General features: G+C 40.9%; 1 protein-coding gene across 16 annotated transcripts in view; it reads right to left on the reverse strand.

Annotated features, from left to right (window-relative positions):
- TNRC6C (trinucleotide repeat containing adaptor 6C) overlaps positions 1–17278 on the reverse strand; it is a 104455-nt gene that overhangs the window by 21303 nt on the left and 65874 nt on the right. For 7 of the 16 annotated variants that reach the window (XM_050981266.1, XM_050981270.1, XM_050981259.1 and 4 more), the window contains 7 exons: positions 10402–10611; positions 8875–9041; positions 8136–8240; positions 7613–7693; positions 6953–7022; positions 6612–6757; positions 771–944 (listed from right to left, as the gene is read on the reverse strand). In XM_050981266.1, the coding sequence (XP_050837223.1) occupies positions 771–944; positions 6612–6757; positions 6953–7022; positions 7613–7693; positions 8136–8240; positions 8875–9041; positions 10402–10611 (953 nt within the window). The remainder of the gene's footprint in view (positions 1–770; positions 945–6611; positions 6758–6952; positions 7023–7612; positions 7694–8135; positions 8241–8874; positions 9042–10401; positions 10612–17278) is intronic. The other 9 variants (XM_050981262.1, XM_018919129.3, XM_050981269.1 and 6 more) reach the window with 6 other exon arrangements.

Raw genomic sequence — 17278 nt, forward strand, 5'->3', positions numbered from 1 at the left:
CTGTATGTGCTGGACAAGTACTGCCTTAAGAAAACTGACTTTAAAAGAATATACATAATAAAGAGCCACAACAGAATGATGAAGCTTTTCTGTGTTGTTATTTCATATCTTTGCTGGGACTTCAGTTTGATGGCAAAAATAACCTTGTCAAGAGTACTTAATGACTTCTCACTCTCATGGTGGTTATCAGTTATCCCCCCTCTTCATCTTCTTTCCTTTTCTTTCCCTCTCAGCCTGCTCTACACAGGGGCCAAAACACCCCCTTAACTCAATGCTCTACCTGACCCAGGTGCTGGAAGCCCAGTTTTTTTTCTTGCCACCTGTTCAAACTCTGAGATGCCTTACCACATGGAACAGGAATAAAAAAGCCCCCATCACATCACAGAATATTTATACCAGCCAGGAAAGATGAATTAGAGCAATCTCACTGCCTTTACAATCTGGGACAATTAGCAATGCCTCAAAAAAAGAGGAATCTTCTATCAATGAAGGCAGAGCCACACCAGGGTTCAGGGATGTAAATCCGCGACACTACAGCCTCTTGTGGATGGATATGTGTCATCAGCAGGCTAATTACAACTACACAGTTCTTTTATGTCCTCTAAGGTGAAACATTCACACAGCAGGCAGCTCCTCTCTGATATTTCACATGAACAAAGCTGTTGCACCTCCAGTTTAAACCCGTTTTTCTTGGGGAAAGAGGCTGACAGGCACTAGCAGCTACTCCAAGAGAGCCAAATTCCCCTCAGCATCTCTCCCAACAGCCTTACCTGTCTAGAAGAATTCAAGTTTTGCATGCCCAGCCCTGAGGCAATCCCGCCCAGGGTCTGATTAGGGAGTGCACTGTTTGAAAGGGGGAGCTTCAGGCTTGGTGAAGGCAAAAATGGTGAAGTAGTGGGCTCTTCCACTAGGCCGCCATCCTGATTGGAGAAAGAAAGGGTGAGCTGTGTGCATGCCAGGAGCCCACAGCACCAACCAGAGTCCCATGGAGACACAGAAGGGTGAGGATGAGTAAAAAGAGATACATAAAAAAAGGGATGAGTAGCAGGGAATGGAAAGCATGGAGTGAAGGGAGAAGAAAGAGAGAAACAGGATTAAGGTACTGTTTTTGGTAACTTTGTTGTACTTAATCCCCCAAATGCACAATCACCCTCACCCACTTTTCCAGAGGAAAGGAAGGATTTTAGCAGCTGATTGCAGAGCTATCATGTGGTCATTGCCTCCTCCCCACTTAGGTTTTCTCTTTTCTTCTCCACCAGACTGAAAGGTGGAAGGGGAGAGGCCCAGCACATTTCAGGGAAGCCCCTCTGTCTGTCTGGAAAACTCCAGACATAACCCAGCAGTTTAACAAACCCAAAACTTGGGAAAGGCCACATCAGCTTATTTGACACCAGTCTGAATTTGGTTCCACATCATAGCTCTGCTTTTCAAAAAGCATTTTTGCATCACTCCCCTTTTCTAACTGAGACACACGAGCCTCTTTTAACATTCACACAGAGCTGAGTTATTAATAGCCCACTCTGAAACATGACACTGCAAGGCAGGCAATGAACACAAACCCAGTAATGACAATATCAGCTGGGCAGCCTTCCTGAACATCCCCAGGAGGAGGCAGATTTTAGCAAGGCAGGAGGAGCCTCTCTGCTAACTGGGCTGGGAGGAACCACAGCTGAGCGTGGATCTGATGCACAGGAGGCAGCCCCAGGGGGGGCAAACAGCAAGGCAGAAAATAAAATAAATTAGAGCACCCCCAATCAAACAGGTAGATCTCTGCTCGTGTTTCAGTGGGGCACTGAGTTCTATCTCAAACTGTGCTTTGATGTCTGGGAAGCCTGGGGTAAGCATGATCAAATAACTCTGTGTACAAAGTAGGGCTCCAAAAAAACAGGCAGAGAGAAAAAGCTTTAATTTGCAATGTGCTGGGTTGGTGTTTTGCAGGCAGTATGATCATTGTAAGGAAAGGCTTTTTAAAGAGGTGAGGAGCTTTATTTCAACCAAAATTCAATGCCCCAAAAGACTGTGAGATACTGGTGAACCGTTTTTGTCAACAAGAAGCCCAGTCTGCTTACCACATACCCAAAGGGATGACCTAATGCAGCAAGCATGCTCAGTGAATTATATGTTTTAAGTTAATCCTGAAAAATGCATTTTCTACAGCTCTCCTTTGATGCAAAGGAAAAGTTTCTTTCCTATCAGGCAAAGTGACACTTGACATCCTATCTGACTATCCTGAGGGGGACACTGACATTTTCTAATGATATCCCCAAGGCCTTTCAGCTTGAGATATTTTACATTCTACTGGACATCAGTCACACTCCACAAACAACTGCAGCTTGCATGACAGTAACAGGTTCAAGGATTTCTCTTTAGATCACAGACACATGTTTACAATTCTACCCTTCCCCCTTCAAAGTGAAAATAATTTCAAGCTTGGTGCTTTCTCTCCCCTTCAGATGCCATTGTTCCCTATATGAACAGACCTACTGACCATGAAAAACCTTCCCTGCCCCCCAAATTTATTCAAGTCTTGCCTTACTGACATTATTTTTTCTCAATTTGGAAATAGGCAGGGCCAAGGGTGGTGAAGGACACACTGGAAACTCAGGGATTTCATTTCCAGACTCCTTCACAAGTGTTTTTCTTGGCTGAATTGCAGCAAATGGCTTTGTGTGAGTTTATAACATTTTATTCATATTCACCTAGTTCTATTTTATTTAATTTGAACTTGTTGCACTGTGCTGCACAAATCTGTGCCCTATAACTGAACTAAAATCAATTCATTTAACATGAAGTCTTTCAGTTGGTCAAATTAAAGCACCCTTTAGCTTTTCAAGCCAGACTAGAGGACAATTTTACTGCTCACAGTGGTTTCTGACCCATTATTTCTCAGGATCCTTTATGTAATAATTGTTTCCTGAAGAACAATCTTTTCTACCTAACCTTTCCTCTTCAGTGATTTTCTCACAAATTTATGTTACACTTCTTCCTCAGGCTACTCAATTAAAAACTGAATCATCTCATTAATGCTCAGTCCAGCACTGCTTTGAACTTTTTTGAAGGGACATGGCACAGCCACAAAATCCTACTGGTAGCAGTGTTCCCTACTAGAGTTATCTAACACAAAGCACCACACTGGTGCTTTTTAGGGTTTTGGGAAGTCTCTCACAATAGTCTCACATATCAAATGTGACAGAATGCAAATGGAATTACTCAAAGGTTTTTAGTCCTATGAGATATGGACAATTTAGCAGAGGATGCCTGGACACTTTGGCAGTCACCTGCCAACAACTGCCACTTCATGAATCAAAATGTCTCAACAGGCAGATGAGAGGCTGATGAATCTGCCAGAATAAAGTCAGTTACAGAAGTAGCTGGCCGAAAATACACACTGACTTCTTAAAAAAAGATTGAAATTAAAAAATCCTTTCCTGAAAGAGGAAGTTAAAGTAATAAAATCTCATCTAAAATAAAGCTATTTTCAAATCAAACAGGAATTAGGCAAAAGAAACCTGGAGGAAATGCAATAGTCAAAGAAGTGCTCATCATACAAGGGGTGATGAAAATGGTTTCAGTCATTGGATCACAGGTGGCTGAGATGGAGCAAAGAAGAATTTAAAAGAAAACTTTAAAATCCTTGTGATCATTATCTAATTGTACCATCTACAAAAGTTTCTCCGTATTAACACAATATTTTCCTTATTGTCCCAAAGATGAAAACCAGGCACAGTCCCCAGAGATTACTGGGCTCAGAATGTGAAGGATGAAGCTGAAAAAACCCCAACCAACACTATGTTCAAATCAGAAACAATGAACAGGTCTTGTGAGAAGATTTTTTGGATGCTGAGAGGTATCAAGGCTTGTAGACCTGGATTTTGCAGTTGTAGAGCAGAGGAACTGATCACTGACTATGAGGGCTGGGGAAAAGGAGAAGAGAGAGAATTTGCAAGGTGAGAATTTCAGAGTCCCAAGCCCAACTCTATACTTGAGAAAAAGATCCCTTTTCTAGGCTTATTTCTGGTATTTTAAGGATGTTTTAAGGAAATCTGACACGTTTTTCTTACAAATCTGATGGCTCCAGAAACACGAGGTAACATCTTCAGGCAAACCTGACACCTAAGCACAGCATGCCTGCCACCAAGTGTGACATAATGTGGTTGAGATCACGTATCAGGGCTGCATCTTTATTCCCTCAAGGCCACTGGATATTCTCCCTTGTCCTTTTATGGTGCTACAGGTCAAGATAACATCCTGAGGAATAATAAATTAACAAAGCGCCGAGTGCTGAAGATTGACTCGGTGTGACATGGAATAAAGAGCACCTGCAGCCAGCAGAGAAAGCAAACACTCAAAGGTGATGTTGAATTGCACAGACCACTCCTGATGCAGAGAGAACAGGGAGTTCACTGGGTCCACAGGCAAATGTCAGGGCTGGAAATTTTCCCTCCTCAAATGTATGAAGTTAAAAGAATATTAAGTGCTGCCTTTAGCTGTTTAGAGAAAAATGATGGTGTCTGAATGCAGGTGAGCTGAGAGTGGTAACAATGAGCACAACCATCCCAAACTCAACTTGATGAAGAGGAACCTTGCAGAAACTTACTGAAGACTCAGCAAAGCCAACAAAAGCAGTAAGTAAAACAAGGAATGCTGGCTGGAGTGCTCTGTCCAGCTGTGTGAAGAGCTTGTTCCTCACCAAGGATGACCTAAGCAGAAACAAGACAGCTCTAGACTCATGCCCTGAAACAGTACCTCAAAGGGCAAAAAGGTTTTGGAGGAATTGCTTAACTAGCATGAGCTGTAAATCTGGAAAGAATTTTATTGGAGGAATAAAAACACTGTGTTCTTAGAGTAGAAACTATATTTATTTAATTCACTTAGCAAGTTGCTCAACACTGTGATAGCTAACAAATACAGTGTGGGATTATTTCCTTTGTTAGAGCCAAGTCACTGTGACAGATTATGCCTAGACTGATAGATTTTACTTACTGTATGAATATTAATGATTTTAGTACTCCCTTCTCAATAGTTGTGTTTAACATATGTTTCCAGAATTATGCATCATGCTGCACATAATGCACCTCTCTCTCTGGCAAGAATTTCACTGCTGAAGATATTGTTCTCCAAGAAAAGGAAAGGCTAACTGGCATGCATGCATCTTTTGTGGCCTTCAATTAACACATTCATTAAAGTCTGCCATGGCAAAGAATGAGCTTTATATGAGTGGATTTCATTACTGCCTCACACCCTGTACAGAGCTCATGTGAAATGAATTGGTTTCAGCACAGTTTGTCAAAGGCACTGATTTCTGTGGTCAGAATCCTCCACCACCCATCTGCATAAACCTTTAAATAACCTGTGCAATACAGAATGATATCTGAGGTTCTTTTTACTTATCAATAATTTTTTGAAGGGGGATTCTTAGGTGATTTGGTAAGTTTCTGCACGATTTTCTGTCAAGGCTGTAAATCTTATTTCCTACTAAAGAATTGGCTGCACTTTTCCATATATTCTTGTAGCCATGATATTTTCTGAAAAATCTTTTCCTTAGGATTTTTTCTCCTGAGAGGCCTCAGGAACAAACTGTAAACAATGATTCTCTGCTGCTGTGGATTGCACCAGGTGGATCTGGGATTGGTCTCATGTGGTTGTTTCTAATTAATGGCCAATCCCAGTCCAGCTGTCCAGGTCAGCGACAAGCCTTTGTTATTCATTCTTTTTCTATTCTTAGTAGCCTTCTGATGAAATCCTTTCTTCTATTCTTCTAGTTTAGTTTTAATATAATATATATAATAAAATAAAAAATCAAGCCTTCTGAACATGGAGTCAACTTTCTCATCTCTTCCTTCATCCTGGACCCCTGTGAACACCACACATATTCTTTTCTTTAGTCACTTTGAATCCTGGACATCACAAACTTCTGAAGCCTTTTCCTCAGTCATTAAATAGTGCTGGAAAATTTATCATATGTGATCACAGAAATGGAAGCTCATTGGAGAAGCTTTTTATGACTGTGCATGCCTGCTCTGATACTTAACAAAAATACCTGAACTCCTCCTTAGTATTTAGGTACTCAAATTTCACTGAAATTTCTAAGAAGCTCAAAACTCAAAGAAGAGAAATTAAGAGCCTAATTCTTGGAAGATTTTGAACTCCTCCTTAGTATTTAGGTACTGAACTTCCACTGAAATTTTTAAGAAGCTCAAAACTAAAAGAAGAGAAATTAAGAACCTAATTCTTGGAAGATTTTGGTTTTGATCCTGCCTGATTGTGAATTTGGGCAAGGGTCACTCACTGACTGCATTGCCATAGATTCCTGTGGTTGATTTTTTTGCTCTTTTATTTTCATTTCTAGTTCCACTGTGTTACTGATTCCTTAGCAAGCTTTCAAGTGTAAAACTGGGGATGATCATTCTTTATTTCTATGTGAGAATCAAATCATTGCTCCTCTCCACAAGGACTGAATTCCCCACAAGACTGAAAAAACACAAGAAAAGGAACAAAACCATATCCATCACATTTCTTTCTACGCTTTCTAAGCAGACAGTGGAAATCATCATCATTTCTACACTGTGCACACTCTGACTCATGCACCATGTTCCTGCTGCTGAGCTCACCTTGTCAAGGAAGGTGGGGCGGTCCATGGAAGACTCTTTGGAGATTGGTGGTGGGCGGCAGCCAAGGGGTTTGGTGACCATCCCATTATAGTCGGTCACTCCCATTCCACGCTTGTCCATTTCCACCTTCTTTTCCAGCAGAGCACCTGCACAGAAAAGGGAAATATATTGGAAAAGGTGAGGCAGAGGGAGTAAAGTTGCCAACAGCTGTTCAGAGACATTAATCTTGCTTACAACACCAAGGCAAGAAAATAAATATTTTCCAATTAGTCTGAGTATAATCAAATGCTTATAATCATGCAGGGTTCCTGTGTTGCTTTAAAGACAAAAAAGTTACTTACACAGATACTTACTCATGGCCTGATCAAGATTCATACTGTTGCTCTTCAAGGCCTCTTCCGCTGGCTCTCTCTGTCAAAAACAGGAATTATGTTAAGAGGAAAAGTAATCATGTTCATGTGATTTCAAAGTAACCTGAGAAAACAGACACAACTCTTAAATACTGGGCTTAATGTTTACTCAGCAGCCTAAATAATGTCTGTGTGGGTTTTTTTCTGCTTTCAACAATTCCCACAATTCAGGTATTTCAGTTTGTTAAGGAAGTACTGGCTCTACAAGGTGAAACACACTGTTCTGTTTAAACATCTTCCTGTTTTCCATGAACAACTCAAATATCACAATGATGTGACTTTCTCTAAGAAACAACCCAGCTATACTCTCATTTCACCTGTTCAATGAAAAAAGAGGAATGGGAGGGTATTATCACTGCACTTTCAAGTAACACCTGTTATAAAACTATGAACTTCAAAATCTTATCCCAGTTCATCTCAGAGCATTATATAAGTTTAGAGCAGATTTCTGAAATCAGTGTTTAAATGCAGGTCAGAGCTACTTCCTGGCCTGGAGACTGAAGATCTTGCTGTAGCTACAGTCTGAAACAGCCACAGTCAGAAGTACAAGCTAAAAGCTAAGGCACAGTGTGCTGGCTGAGCACTACTCACAGGGAAGCCCATGTCTGTGAGCTGTTTTATCAGACGGTTCATGATCCAGGCCTCATCCTGCTTGCTAGATGTCTTCATGCCCTTAGTAAATAAATGGGAGATTCCATTAATGGGCTGGTTGCCACGTTCATTGTAGTGAGATGTACATAAAAGAAATGGTAAGTGGTTTTTATTAATAGCACATGCTACTGGAAGATGTATTAGTACATTAATTCAGAAAGTATTGAAGAACCCTCCGAGCAACGCGACTAAGATTCTCTTCCCCCAAAAGTGTAAAAATTTATCTCAGCTGAATAGGTGTTCAGTGTACTATTTAGTATTTGATTTGCTGGCCACTGAATTAAAGCCACCTTTGAATTTAAGTATTTCATTTTAATCCTTGGCAGAAAAATATAACGAAATAAAGCTGAAATAGTACAACACTTCCTGAAAAACATTCCCAAAAACAAGTTTGCAACCTTGAAGTTAAGAATGTTACTCAGTGTATTTTCTTAAAAACAAACAAGAGCGTCTAGATAAACACCTTTAAAAGATCTTTGTGCAGCTTTTCTATCACAATATCCTTAAGAAGTCTCTTCTTTTCAGTTCTCCAGAAAGTACCAAGGGACAAGCGCGGATTTGTTTTGGGCTGCGGACAGTACAAGAAACAACCATACTTGATCAAATCACTGGCCTAACTGTTGGCTAATGGATTAACAAACAAAGTGGCTAAATGCATTCCCAATTCCTTTAAGTTACAGCCTGGCCTTGTCCTGAAATAAAGACTGTGCAATGGAAAATTTCCTCACACAATTGTCTATGTTCTCGGTTGAGTGCAGCATTAACACAAGTTCACTTTGTTCTCACACACACACCGTCCTCACAAATAGAAAACAGCTTTTTGTGTTAAACAGCTCCATCACAATGTTTGCTTTTCCACCACCATGGGAAGTGTCTGAAAGCCCCCTAAACACCTTCTTCTCTTTCTGTTAATACATTATCATTTCTTTAGAATACATGGAAGCTTATAAAATTTAGAGAAAACAAAGGCAACAACAACAAAACTCCCGAAGCATCTGACATGCCTAAATTCAAAGATCTCCCATTTTCCCCTGGAAACAAGGTAGGCTGTACTTGAACCACTGTAGTGGCAAGCTGTGCTTGTGTTCAGGTGTCAGAGGTTTAATTTCAGGTGTAATGCACCAGCAAATTTGTGACAACTTAATCTACAAATGTTACACTAATTCCACTCTTGCTAGAGAGTGTCTTTATTTTTGTCTTACCTTTTGAAGTCCTTTCTTTGGGGCATTCCCCCAGGAATTACAGGAGGAGCTGCTCTCTTGTGAAGCAGTATTATTCCACATATCTCCTTCTTCATCTTCCCACTGACTAGTACTGAGATTCACATCATCCCCACCACTGCCCCAGCCTTCTTGCATAGATTTTGAAGCTGGAGGGAAAGTGGGAGAAGAAAAATCTTATTCAGTTTTCTGCAAATTTCACAGTAACAGTCTTTTGTGCCACACCCAGTGTGCTAACGTGAGCATTTTCAAGAGATAAAGAGGTTCGTCACAAAGTTTATTGGCATTAAAATTATAAGAATGTCTTCTTTTAAGCTAGCAAAAAAAAAGGAAAGTTCTCTAAATACTCAGAAAAGAAAAAAGAAAACATCCAGCAACTTCCAAGTCCTGCTTTTCCCAGAACCAGTAAGATCTGTGGTCATGGCCACTCCACTCTCCCAAGAACAAGAAACAAAGTATGAGCACACATTTGTGAAGTGCTATTTTGCTTTCAGTGAATCTCACCATTTTACCTACCACATTCTTCCATGAACAAACCAGATCCCCAAGTCATTAATGCTCAGACACTCATTCCCATCTTGAAGAATGGAATCTGAAAGGAGCTGGTGGGCTGCAGGGAACACTTCACTTTCAGTGACGAGGTTGTGTCACTTCAGTCTGTTTTATTCTGTTTACTCTCTTTAAAGCTGGGATTACTCATCCTAAGAGCTCTCTCTCCCCTTTTATGTTTTCTGGGAATTCTAACTATGTCTCACTATGGTATTTTGCAGGAGTGAATCTCTAGGCAACCTCCATGGCCAAGAGGAGAGTCTAAAGCAATCACAGTGGCCCTCAGGACATTCAGCCATGGAGGATATTTATCAAATACCACGAGTTAGGAATCACGAAGCAGGAAGTTGTTCAGGATGTTCCTGAACTTGGCAACAGTTTTAATGGCTGAAGAAAATACCCACTCACTCATTTTAACCCAACATGAGGTTGTTGTGATTAGTGGTTCTCAAGTGTTGCTTTTCCTCCCAGAATCAACTCTATCTTCACTGTTCTCCACTGCTTCTCATCCCAATACAGGTTTCTTTTAGACACCAAGGGTTTAAGTCCTAGTCACGCTCTTCTGCAGTTTCAGTTTCCTGCATCTCTGCCATACTGCTTTCCAAACACACAAAACTACTCTCCTTTAAATTTCCAGATGGATGCACTATATTCACATTTTTGAATTAACTGGGTATTTGCATTAGTGTGGCTTTGTGACAGCTAACACAATATTGAGAATGAAATCACGAAGGCTGTGCCTGTGTCTGAAACGCACAGAAAAGCACAAGTGGCAGAAGCAAACTCCTGTGTCTGAAATGCAGAGAAAAGCACAAGTGGCAGAAGCAAACTCCTGTGTCTGAAATGCAGAGAAAAGCACAAGTGGCAGAAGCAAACTCCTGTGTCTGAAATGCAGAGAAAAGCACAAGTGGCAGAAGCAAACCCCCTCCCCTGCCAGGACAGTGGCAGCCCTGTGTGTACCTGGTTTGCACAGTGCTGGGGCAGCAGCTGGAGCGTTTGTTCTTCCATAGGTCCCTGCTGGCTCGGCAGGATTCTCTCCCCACCCGGTCCCACTGCTGGGGGGCTTCCCCCAGGCCGAAGTGCCATTATCAACTGCAGCAGAAGGGGAGGAGGGCTCTCCCCAGGAAGCTTCACTCTTGGTGTGGACAGCAGGCATCTCTCCCCAGCCTGCTGGAGCAAGACAAGGAGAACAGTGATGAGAGGAAAGGTTTCTTCATCAAGTAATTCCAAAAAAAGTTTAAATTTTGCTCATGAGTTTCTCTGGAATGAGCATGAACCAGTAAGTACATACAGTGACTGTAGTTAAGTGTGTTTAAAAAAATCCCTTCAGTCTGGTCTCAAGAGTTTTTTTCTTAATTCAATACTAAGGCCAAGTTGTCAACACAGAAAGAGGGTTTTTCTCCACAGCCAGGAGCAACCAGGCTGCCAAGTGAGCACCTCCTCACTGGTCCCAAGGAGCAGCTGCTCCCACCTGCCCAGGACCAGGATTCCAGAGAGCAGGACCCCAGACTGAGTTGGGCCTTGCTTCACTGAAAGATCTTACCTATTTTAATTCCTTTTCACTGTTTACAAACTATACAATCTCTCTGCTCATGCCCTGGCAGTTAAGATGCTGTTTGATTGTTCCCACTTTGAGTGAAGATTATCTGTGCTGAATGTATTCCTTAAAGCTTCTACTACAGCTCATGGTTACCTACCTATCCCTCATCATTGATCCTCTACATTATAATAAATATTATTTTAAGGGGAATTAATCAAGACTGCAACTAGGATCCATAATCAAACCACAGGGAATGACAGGTAGAAGGCATTGTTTTCCTACAGAGTATTACATGAACTCACTGGAAGACGTAAGCTACTCCAAAGAAACAGCCTAAGTCTGGCTGGCCTTGAATGTAATGCTCTTAAATCCATCTGACAGGATTTCAGCCCTGCAGCTGAACGTGGCAGCAACAGCCACAGGGCTCCTGAGCCTACAGAACAACCTGACAACACAGCAAAAGGGTAAACTGAATTTACAGCCATTGTTACCAGAGATTTTCTGGAGGGAGGACTTGCATCACACATGGAGTTCAAGGTACTTTGTAAACAAGCACAAAGAGAGGCACAACAAGCAAGGAAAAAAAATTCTTACAGACACCTGACACTAACCTATTTTTCTACAATTGTAAAAAAATCACATCCCATTACATGACAGCTGAGATCTTCACAAATATTGTAGAATGCAGTCTGCTTAAAACTTCCACTGGTAATTAGGCTGCTAAATTAGGAACTTGCTCTCTTTTCACTGCAGATGAATGTTATTAGGATGAGTACTTTCTAAGTAATTGACCAGATGATGCTGTGCCACAGCATTATTTCCTTTTTTTTTGCTCCACAATGGTATATGTAAAAATACTCTGGAAAGGTTTCAAAAAGCAGGAACAACATTTTCTCTACAAATTGACACCCAGAAGAGGTAGGCAATGGCAAGGGAGTGTCTAACAGTACCCTGAAATACACTGTAATGACCAAACAATAATGGTTCACTGAGCAACAAGTCCTTGCAGAACTCACTGAATTCCACAGAATTCCCCTCAGCAGAAACTGCAGGAGCAGCCATTGCCAATAACAACTCAAACACTGCCTGGCAGAGAAAACAATCCAATAGAAGGCCCCAGAGCTGAGCATTGCTCCCGTGTTCCTGCATTATATATTCATTTTAGGCTCTATTCCTTACAGCCACTGCAGCTCTCTCAGACACTGATGCAAGTGCAGATGGCACAGTGAGTGCCAAACTCTCCAGTGGTGTGTTGCAGCTTCAGAAAACTCCTTCTCTACCAGCAAGAGGCACTGAATTTAAAGCAAGCTCCTGAAACAGCCCAAAATGTCACTGTTTCATTCAAGCTATTTCCATTTGAAACAAAAATACCATGGTTTAGGCTCGATCAATGTACCTCACGTTTCTGGTTATTTTAAGGTGTGTAAAGAAGATAAACTGGCAGATCCACAGATGTACCTAAATGAACCTGTACTTAACATGACAGCTTCCTTGGTGTTGCACCTGAAATGCTTATTTCAAGGTTCCTGCTTGTATTTTCAAGCCAACTTTATTTAAGGGAGGCTTAATTTGAGTTTCTGCCTCACTACTCAGGAGGCAACTAGCAGACAACTGTGTGTATTAAATCATATTGGCAGCTGAAAAAGATTAACTGCAGGCCAAAGAAACACAAAACAAAACATCTCCACAACACCACCCAGACTGCAAACAGGGACAGGGCAGAGTATTAACATCTCCCTGACTTCATGCAACCTCTACTGGAAATTCTACCTAATTCAATTTATGAAATCATCCTTAAAACACAATTCATATATTAAAAAGCCAAAGTATGCTACTCTATAGAATAAATAAATCTCAAAAAACCCTGGTTCCTCTGTTGCTCTTAGAAATTCAACAACTTCAACGAAAGGCCACAGATGTGTCATGTCTAAATTATTTTAAGTGCTTTTAAATGCACTGAGCAGGAAATAATATGGGATTACAAATAATGGGGGAACCATTGGAACTATCAGAAAATAGTACAAGTACATAAAAGCAAACAAAATAGATCAACAAGAAGTTTTCCAACCCATTTTAACAGATAAAATTAAGGGCAGGAAATTAGTAAATAAAACCTGAAGGCTGCTGGAAAAAAAACCTGTGCACTGCAAGAACTACCCTGTCTGTGAATTCTGGAGCACTTCTCAATTGCAAACCTGCTTTCCCTCTGTGTAAATACTGCTGTCCCAGTGCTACTGTCTCTCTGCTATCCTCCTATGACTCCCAATGATTCTGGTTTAGGAAGTTTCAAGATGAATAAAGTTATATCTTTGAATGAAGGACACAAAACTCTCCCCAGCTGTTGGGAAGGCAAACCAAGACCTTTGAGTAGTCTCAAAACCTGAACCTGCCAAACATTTTCAAAAGTTCTGCCTGGAGAAAGCTTCCTATTTTCTGATGAAAATGATACAGATTTAGGCTCTCCTGGTACAAAGCTCCTTAAAACCCACCCAGATCTGCACAAATGTTGTTTCACAACAGAACGTGCTCCATTTAAAAGCTTCTTTGGCAAGAAAGTGAGGTTTTAGTTCTGAAGTTTTTAAACATTGTTAGAATTGCAAGAAATGAAAAGATCCCAGTAAGTAATAAACATGGACACATTGGCAGAGCTTTGTTTTATAGAAATAAAAACATAATTAACATTGGGCCACAGCCAACAGGAAATCCTCAAGGGAAAGTGAAATGTTAACTAAGCTGTGGCAGGATGCAGTTGTTTTCCCTCAAAATAACCCTATAGCTATTTGGATGGCAGAAATTGTTTTCTTTCAAGTTGCTGGTCCGTGATAAATACCAGAGCACATGAGCACAATACAGGCAAACCAAAATATTAGAACCTTATATAGATTAAAAAAAAAAGATATTAGGCAGAAAAGAGGTCGTTTACTAATTACACACTAGTTATTCTGGGTTTTATATATACAATTAAGAGATACCTACAAGCTTTAATCTTTCAGATTATCATTTTGTGAAAGGGATTCCAGTTCATCACTAAGCATTCAGAAAGCTCTAATTTGGGTTTCAGCAGTGACATCACCCTTGTGTGAAAATCAAGGGCAGCTCTCTCAGCATCACTTGGCTGCCCCCCAAACCTGGCTATTCATGGGCTGAGCACCCACCAGAGGGCTTTAGGTTTTCACATGAGCACCCTAAAGGAGCCCAAAGCTGAGCTGCTTTCAAATCCATTCTGATGGAGATTCAAAGTAAGAAAAACACTGCCATGAGAGCTGCCACTTAGTGGCACAGGATTATAAAAGGAACAGAGATGTTTGGAGCTTTCAGAACTTCGACCCAGTTCAGGTTTTTAAATCTTAAGCTCCTCACTCTCTAGTAACCACAAAGACCTTAATTTGTGACCTACAATCCCCACAGGGAAGCCTGTGTTATCTTCTGTTGTTTCTTTCCTCAGCTGGAAGATGCTGGAACCCTGCCAGGCTCTCCTGATGTAATGAGCAGGAAAGCATCAAGCCCACTCCTCAGCACTTGGAGGGAGGATCTGATGCTGTTTGGGATCCAAAAATCTCTTTATATCATTTCTATGTGCCAAACCTTTTCTCATTTCTTATTCCCCTCATATCAAAGCTGCATGAGTTAGAAGTGCCAGGAAGAATTATGCACAAGTAATTTTGATCAAACTCCAATCTAACCCAAACCCACCAACTTTCTGCTCCTCTTTCTGAGTAATTCACCAGTGCCTTGAGAAACAAGCTCCCATAACCAGCAAGGACTGTATCTATCACATTACTTATTCCTTTCCCTCTCTTTTCTTCCTCTTCTTTTCCAATGGAAAATGAAACTCCTTAGAGCATTCTTCATTTTCATCAAGTGTTTACCAACATCTGCTTCCCATCAATGGCTTTTAAGTCCTGCCTTCAAAGGATCTGGAGAACTTCTGGGGATGGGTGACAACTTGAATAACAAGTTGTAACTTGGCCTCTATTTCCAAACTAATAAAGCATACACTTCAATCCCAAAAGGAACTGTTAATCCTTTGTGAACTCCTAACTAGGGCTGTGCAGCAGAATTAAAATCCAATTCTTTGCCTGCAGGACGTGTGACTGTGACAACTTCCATCTGCCAACTCCTCCCTCCTTACACAGGAATGGCATCCATGATTCCTTATTCATTCTATTCCCTGAAAGTGACTGGCAGAGCACATCATGACCCATGCAGGTGACAAAATGCCCATGGTAACTACAGACTTCAACATCTGCAGGCTTTCAGATGAGTACTTAACCACGCCCTGTGGTTAAGGCTGGCACAGGCTCTAATAACAGAATCATGCTTTGCATGGAAAAGAACTGCTGCTGGATGAACTTTGGTTGTGGATTGCAGAAGTCTCCTGGTGACAGGAATCTCTGCAGAGGCTGGAAATGCACAGCCAAGTGGAGAGGGGATTGGAGAATGAAAAAGAGTTAAACAGCACAACTCCAAAGTGCAGGGCCCTGTCTGCGTGGGAGGCAAGACACTCTACTTGATTCCCATGTTTTGGCTGTCCCAGCTGGGAGATGATTTGTGGATGTTTCAGGTCTGTGTACATTTCCACCAGAGCAGGGGGATGCTGCTGTGCAGCGGCCATGTGCTGCCTGCACTGGGAAAAGGGACCTGCTGCCCACCTGCCTAAAGGGAAGTCACTGGGATCCATCCCTTGGAACTGCATTGCTGCTCTGTGTGGGAGATAAGCACAGCTATGGTCCCTCTCTGGCACAGCCACAAGCAAACAGCAGAGCTCAAGACACAAGGGACTGCTCCTCGCTTCCATTTAGACAAAAATCCTTCCAAATATTTCCATGTTTGACCTTTATACTTGCACTATGCCAAGAGTTGGTAATACACCTTTTAACTTGTACTACACCCAGAATTGCTGTACTATACAAGTATAAGGTTTAATTTATGCCTGCTACAATCTGATCTAAATTTTAATGTCAGAACCATATTTTAAATTGTCTTCACTATTACCCATTTTGTACTTTCTTGCACACTGGCTTAAATATTTTCTGAGAGCTGGCTTTGCTTATCTTGGAAAATTAAAAAAAATAAAAGATCAAAGGTTTGCTTATCTTAAAAGATCTTAGAAATTTTCTAGCTCACATTTTTCAAGAAGCCCAACACTCACTTGAACCTGGTTGGGGAGCAGCTTGAGCAGGTTGGTTACGTGTTCATAGGCAGCTTTCTGAATATGTAAACAAATTGCTTCAAAGAAACCCTTCCTTTGCTGCTGTCCATGCTCCAAAGGAATCACTGCAGGTTAACACCAGCTTTTAAATTCCATTTTCAAAATCTGAAGGGCTCAGGACCATTATGTTTCCTCTATAAGGTGTTAATTATTTGAAGAACATTAACAATGCATTGCTGTGTACGAACAGTTTCACAAGCACCAATGTAATCCTCCAAAAACCACCTTAATGAAAAACAAAACCTTGCCTAAACCCAACCAAAAATCCACTTTCATGATACTTCGATTACAATTCAGGAATGTGAATTCTTGTTTCATGGGTAAAGTTTTAAATGTGGATTAAATAAGGTAGTCACATATGTTGGGCTGACCAAGTACAAAGCCACTTAAAGATTTCTCCTTCTGGAGCACGTTATTTCATTAAAATAGGTACCCTCTACTGTTAATATATTTGATCAGAGTGGGAAACTTAAGAGTATTTTTATACAGACATTAAAGCAAATTTGAAACATTCCAAAACATCAAAGAGAAAAAGGATGGGAATGAGAGAACAAATCCCACTTGGGAAAAAAACATGGTTAAAAGTCAGTACTTAGCCATGACCATGATGAAACAAAAACCTGGAAACAAAACTTAGGTGTAGAATTTAAAAGAGTACTGCATGATTAGATTTATTTTGGAGAGGTCTGTGGTCATGATTAGATATGGGCTGGCAGTGTAACTTTTAAATACCTCTCTTTTATGCATTTTTCCCATTTTTTATGCATTTTTATTTCTTGCTGCTTGTCTACAACAGCACCTTGCCTTTGATTAGAAAAATTCCTAAATACCTAAACCCTGTCTTTGAAACACAGCATAAGTTAGGATAACCTAACTTCAGACACCCTGAATATTAACACCTTGAATCAGTCCTGCTTTTTGAGAACCACACAAAATCCAGGATGCTGCCTGTGCCCGACCCCTAAGAAGTGAACCATTTCTTCATAAAAGACAACAAGCTGGACAGAGAAACAGCAGCAGCCTAAATTCATGCAATTGTTAACAAACATCTGTTGCCAAGAGATGTTTTGCAGAAAAGAAACAGA

This window comes from Serinus canaria, chromosome 18, assembly GCF_022539315.1.
Source record: "Serinus canaria isolate serCan28SL12 chromosome 18, serCan2020, whole genome shotgun sequence".
Lineage (NCBI taxonomy): Eukaryota > Metazoa > Chordata > Aves > Passeriformes > Fringillidae > Serinus > Serinus canaria.